Source organism: Podarcis cretensis (genome assembly GCF_951804945.1).
Source record: "Podarcis cretensis genome assembly, chromosome: 14".
In the NCBI taxonomy this organism is placed as follows: Eukaryota; Metazoa; Chordata; class Lepidosauria; order Squamata; family Lacertidae; genus Podarcis; species Podarcis cretensis.
Genome location: NC_137183.1, coordinates 10203938 through 10209937, shown reverse-complemented (window position 1 = coordinate 10209937; position 6000 = coordinate 10203938). Strand labels below are relative to the sequence as shown.

At 48.8% G+C, this 6000-nt stretch overlaps 1 protein-coding gene across 1 annotated transcript in view; it reads right to left on the bottom strand.

Moving 5' to 3' along the window:
• Nucleotides 1-3262: 3262 nt before the first annotated feature.
• TRIP4 (thyroid hormone receptor interactor 4) overlaps nt 3263-6000 on the bottom strand; it is a gene marked incomplete at its 5' end in the record, with an annotated part of 42786 nt that continues 40048 nt past the window's right edge. The window contains one exon of the mRNA XM_079953301.1: nt 3263-3721. Coding sequence (XP_079809427.1) covers nt 3654-3721 — 68 coding nt within the window. The 3' untranslated portion in view covers nt 3263-3653. The remainder of the gene's footprint in view (nt 3722-6000) is intronic.

Here is a 6000-nt window from a genome sequence, read left to right as displayed (position 1 = left end):
ATTAAATAAATACAGTATTTATGCTATGCAAGGAGGGATATTGTACGAGGGTTGCAGCATGTGAGGTGGGGAGGGTTTGTTAGAAAGAGGATGATTTCACAGTGATTCATCAAAGCTCTGAAAGAAAGGGGGGGGATTAAAATCCCAAAACAAGAAGTGCAATGCACATGTATCTATCACCAGTCATCTCCAGAAAGGGTCAGATTCCTCCTTCGACTCCAGTTTCCTGGCTGCAAGGACTGCACTCAGATAGACGTTCCTGGTGAACAGAGCTGATATGTTGCCTTCCAAGAGACAAGCCCTCAAGGCTAGCAGTGTGTGTGCCTCTTTCACTGACTTTCTGTCAGAGGGACATTTCTGTCAAAGTGGTTGTGGTGCTGGAGTGAAGGGAAGATCAGATAGATTCCCACCTTCCTTTGTTTCCCCCTCGATTTTTATGTACTTCATTTGCCTGTGAGTGAAGATTTGTCAGCCTAGTTCTTTGAAGGATCTGTACAGCTGGGCTGTGATATGACAGAGAAAGGGGTGGAGGAAACTTTGAGGTAGAATGCAAAGAGGAATCCCAACCATGTTGTTCCCAAAGGGATTCTATTTCCAGCAGAGCCGGCCCAAGACGTTTTGGAACCTGAGGCAAACCACAAAATGATGCCACACACACACACACACACACCCCGCCAGGGAAGAAGTGTGAAGATGTACATCAGTAGCAAGGGGGAAACAAATATCTGTATCAGGATCTGCTGCCCCAGTGGATGCGGTCTCCTTACCTTGCCTCATATGGGTGGGCCAACCCTCATCTGCAGCTGTCCCTACAAGCCCAATAAGATTTGGGACCTGCCATGGAGGGACAGCTTCTAGGCTACTGCAAGACTCACATAGGAGCTGACACAGCTCCTTGTAGCATCCATACATGATATTGGATAGATGGGTATGAGACGGGGCCTTCTCAGTGCTGGCACCAAGATTATAGAAAACTGTCACAGTAGAGATCCACTGGGTTCTCTTTCCAGTTTTGGACCGCTGCTGAAGACCTTTTTATTTCAGTTGGTGTTGTTTAAAATGGTTGTTTTAGTCTCTTGCTTTAGCTTTTAAAATGCTGCCTATTAGCACTGCCTTTTCAGCACTAAGCCGTTTTGGTCATTTTATACAGTAAAGTGGGGTAGACATTAAATAAAAAACAATTCAGTCTCAGCTTGTGTATGGGTGCACATGTTCATGAAAAACACTTGAGTTGTTGCTTCTTCTTTTTTTACACACTTGCTCAAGGTCTGAATCATTCAGCAGTGAAATCGAACTGTTAAAGAATACCTTTTACACACACACACACACACACACACACACACACACACACACACACAGGGGCGGGAGGGGGAGAGAGAGAGAGAGAGAGAGAGAGAGAGAGAGAGAGAGAGAAGTAATCTGCTCCTTTGCTAAAAGGAGGTGCTAGATCATGCTTTGTTCTAGGCAGCCCTGAAGGCGCTTAGCAGGAGCATTTTGCTGCTAGGCCGTCTCACTAGCACAAAGGGCTACACATTTCTGCATGTATCAACAGTGCATGCACCCACACAGGGGATTTCCAGACATTTATGGCTCTAGCCCACACCTGCTCAGCAGGTGGAAGTCAAGATTTGCACTGCAGGGCAAGACACCAGAAGCCAAACAGGAGCTTTGAGGAAAGAGAAATGTCGGTGGGAGGAGTGCTGGAAAGAGGGCCTTATAGATATTTGGTTGAAAACAAGATTACTGTAAGAGGATGGACAAAGAGGACGCGAAAAGGCAAGTGACAACTTGGAAGCAGAAGATGGGATAAGTTCTCCAAACAGCTCCTTGGCAAAAATGCTGAGCTGAGAAGATTGGAATGGGTGACTTTAACAGTCCTTTGTGGAGACAAATTTTGGCTTTCACAGTGTAGTGAGCTTACAGATGCCAAGGCGGCAGTTAGCAGGAGGAGGTAAAGAGAAATCACTTGGAGTGCTATACAGCACAGTGAGAACACAGCACTATTAGTAGCTTGCCTCATACCGAGGTCAGACCATTGCTCCATCTGGCTGAGTACAGACAACACTGACTGGTAGAGGATCTCCAGTTTCAAACTGAGGGGTCCCTCCCAGCCCTACATAAAGATGCAGAGGATTGGACCTGGGGCTTTCTGAACACAAAGCATGTGCTCTACCACTGAGCTATGTCTTTTCTCTCAGACTTACCTGCTGGCACACACAAACCAAGCAGGGCCAAACTCCCTGCCCATCAGCTGATATTCAGGGGGCTCAACCCTGATGTCCAGCTGCAGGATCCAGCTGTATCGCTACCTGCCCCACATGTGATGTTGCATATGAAGGCAAGTGGGAGGTGGGGGCAGGTGAGTGTGGCTTCAAGAAAACATGGGGAGGCCAGGCAGAGTTTCCCACCCTGGCTGTAAGAGTAGCAGGAACAGAGGCACAGTAAGGGTACGCAGGCGAAGAACCAAGTGCCCAGATATAAGACCAGCCAGCCACATGGCTATGATAGGAACAAAGGCCAGCTCTGCACACTTTACCAGAACAGCTGGCATAATAGCCTTTGTTGCAAGCCAAAAGTACCAAAAGTCACGCTCTTGATCAGTGCCAGCTATCTGTTTAGGAGAGCAATGGTAGCAATATCCATGCAGAAAAATGTTGGGCCATACAAGCATTTGACACTCAAGACAATGCAGAGATAGGGGCAATTCACAGGAGAGAGAACCATTCGTAACAGAGATAGAGCAAGTTTGCAAGGATAACTGCACTTTGCTAAATATAAAGTATTAAAGAGAACAGGGGGGAGGGGCATCCATTTTATTCAGGCAGCAATATGTAGGATTAAAACTTATGCACCCAGATGAGAAGGGACCAGTTACTCAGCTCTGTCTACTTGTCTAGTGCTAGTGGTCTATGTGTGTTCGTTCACATAAAAAACCAGAAGTGGTGATTTAAGATGACAGTTTAGTTCAAGAACTCAAGAGAGCAAGGAGCTGGCAGCCAACCACATTCCATCCCTGACACCTTGCCCTGTCCTTAGGCTTGGAATTAATAAGAGGGTGAAACGTAGCTCAAGTCCTTTGGCCCCACGCGGGAGATAACTGCAGCAGGCCTTGATGCCAAGCCAGTGCTTCAGGCACCTACAGCACATCTTCCTCCAAGCCAGTTAGCCGGAGGATGCTCTAACAGTCCAGCCTTCCTCCTGCAAAGTGATCTCGTCTGTTCTGTGCCCAGCAAGAAACAAGGCCAAGAAGAAAACAAAGCCAAATGATGCTTAGCTTTAATGCATAGGGTGATGATTTGAAGCTCTGGCACAGGCCCAATTCTGAAAGCACCTCTGGCTTGGCCTGAAGCCAGCCAAAGGCGGAAGAGATCCTGCTAGCCCATAATCCTGGCCTCCTCCTCCAGGGCTCCCCACAGTGCTCTTTGGCCACAGACAACTCGGCACCCAATTTCTCTCTTTGATTGTTAATATTTATGCAAGCTAACAGCAATCCCTCCTTTGCTCGTGGATCCGTCTTTGTCAGTGCCTGCACTTTCAGAATGCCCCCTTCACGTATCTGGGGCCTCCGCTCCAGCAGCCTCAGTGGTCGGGTTCAGATCCATTCTTCTCTTGCCTGGGAGTGGGGTGGGTGGGTGGTGTTTGTGCCCTCCGGCTCACACCACTGCTTTCTGCCTCATTAATCCCTTCTTGGCTCCCTGATGAATTTTCGAATCCAGCTTCCCTGTAAAAAAGGAAAGAAGCGGGGAGGAGGGGGGAGGAGTCTCATGAGTACTTGTTTTTAAAGGTTATTTGCAATGTAAATCAGCTGAAGGCAACAAGGTCTCCCCCTGTTAGTGTGCTGCTGTCACATCCAATTTTCCTGCTTCAGGAACCAGGCATTTCCAAACCCCACCGCTGTTGCCCTGTGACGCAAGGAGCTGTGAAGCATTGTGTCGAGTGGTGGGGAGAGAAAAAGAAATCCAGGGGCTTGGAGAGGGGAGTGCGGCTAGCGCTGCTGCCACCACCTCCTCTGCTGTCGCAGCTGCAAAGAGGAAAGCAATCTCTGTTTGAGGGGAGGATACAAGCCAGCTGGTACACTCTGGGAAAGCTAAGGGACAATTGCCAGACATTTTGAAAGACAGGCGTGGGCAAGGCAGGCAAGTTTATCCAGGGCCGTGAGCAGAGAGAGGGCAGTAGAGCATCCTGGAAACAGGCATGGCCATTCTCAGGACAAAAGGCTTCGACACCTGTTAGTTAAGGGCACATAACAGCCTGAAAGCCCAGCATGCCAGGTGCTGTGATCCTGCAATTCTGTCTCATCTTCTTTCCCTTGGCAACTCCAATCATGAGAACCTACTTACATTAATGGCAGCTTTGAAGTCACCTCCCTGGTCGAGTTATTCTCCAGCGACCAAGCTCACTGGGAAGCTCTTGAAAAGGCACAATCTAATCTGCCACATAAGGCTGTACGATCCGTGGATGAAGGGAGGAAGACAAACTAGACAGGTAGACAGACCCTGCCAGTGAAATTTGCTTTTGTTGGCTGAGGAACAGGGTGAAAACGCTGCTGCTGATAAAATTCTGCACCACAGATAACACTTAGGATACAACAGGAGCCTGTTGGCAGCAGAGCAGGTTTTCGAGCTCCATCCTTAGCGAGAAGCCATCGAGGAAGGTTTAGGGGTGGGGGATCAAGTGTAGGCAATGTTATCACCTTAAGGGGGGGAAAACCCTAGTTAGACTTATCCATGTTCCTGGATGCATAGTCCCATCTCAGAGACCATGAGCACTTCAGTCAAGAAACCACCTTATAATAGAGAGCAATGAAACCTCTATTCCAGCTATGGGAAGCAGAAAGCAATGGAAACCTACAACTCCGAAATGCGGAAGTGGCTGCTCTTTTCCATGAGGACCCACACCTGCAAGGCAGAGCAACTGTAGAGGGAAGGAGAGGCACAGCAACATCTTTTCCGGTCAGGCCTGTACCCTGTGCCATCACTAGACCAGGAGTGGGGACCTTTTCCTCTTGAGGGCTGCATTCCCTTCTGTGCAACCATCTAGGGGCCCCTGCCCATGGCTGGTTGGGGCCAGAGGCAAAAGTGGGGGGAACAACACCTGCAAATTTTACCTTTGCACAGTAGGCTATGGCATCTACACGCATTCTCATCCCTCTCTCCATCCAATCAGGGTTCAAGGACACATTCCAACTGGGTCAGCCTGGATAGCTCAGTTGGTTAGAGCATTGTGCTGATAACACCAAAGTTGAAAGGTTCAATCCCTGTATGGGGCAGCTTCATATACCTGCATCGCAGGTGGTTGGACCAGATGATCCTCAGGGTCCTTTTCAACTCTACAATTCTATGATTCTATGAAATAAACTCAAGGAAGGCATGAAGCAAGACCAGTGAGAGATGTCGCCTGAGTCCCAAAGGCCAGAAAGAGAGCCCTGCAGGGTTTACTTGGGCCCCTAGGGCCTGAAGTTCCCCACTTTGCACTAGAAGTGCAGAGGTGGTGGGTGGCTGAGAGATCAAGAGGAGCATAGGAATCTAGCAAGACCATCTCAGGGGCATGCCCTTGAACTGCTGGGAATAGTGAACGCAAGCTATTAGGGCTCCTGAGCCAAGAAGCACCTGAGCCCTTCAGATCCTCTCAGACGGAGCTGTCAGAATCAATAGCCACAGTATTACTGGCTAAAACAGGATTAGCAATTCCTCTCTCCCCACTGCTAGCAAGATGGCACTGCCATCGTATGCAGCTCTGCACAGCAGATCAATTCAGCTTCTGTTGCCAAGATGGAACCAGTTCCAAATTCATATGAGCTCCCTGGCCAGGCTTGGATCAACTGCAGAGTCACTGTCTCTAACAGTGAGGGGACAAGATGGAGGAGAGAGGGAGACCCAGCGACATATCAGTAAGCCCCTGCCCTTAACACCCAAGCCCTGTCCTTTGTCTTTACAGCTCAAGCATGCGCTCTGCCACCTCTTGTTTGATGCTATTTTGTACTCCTTAATCAGTTTGAAG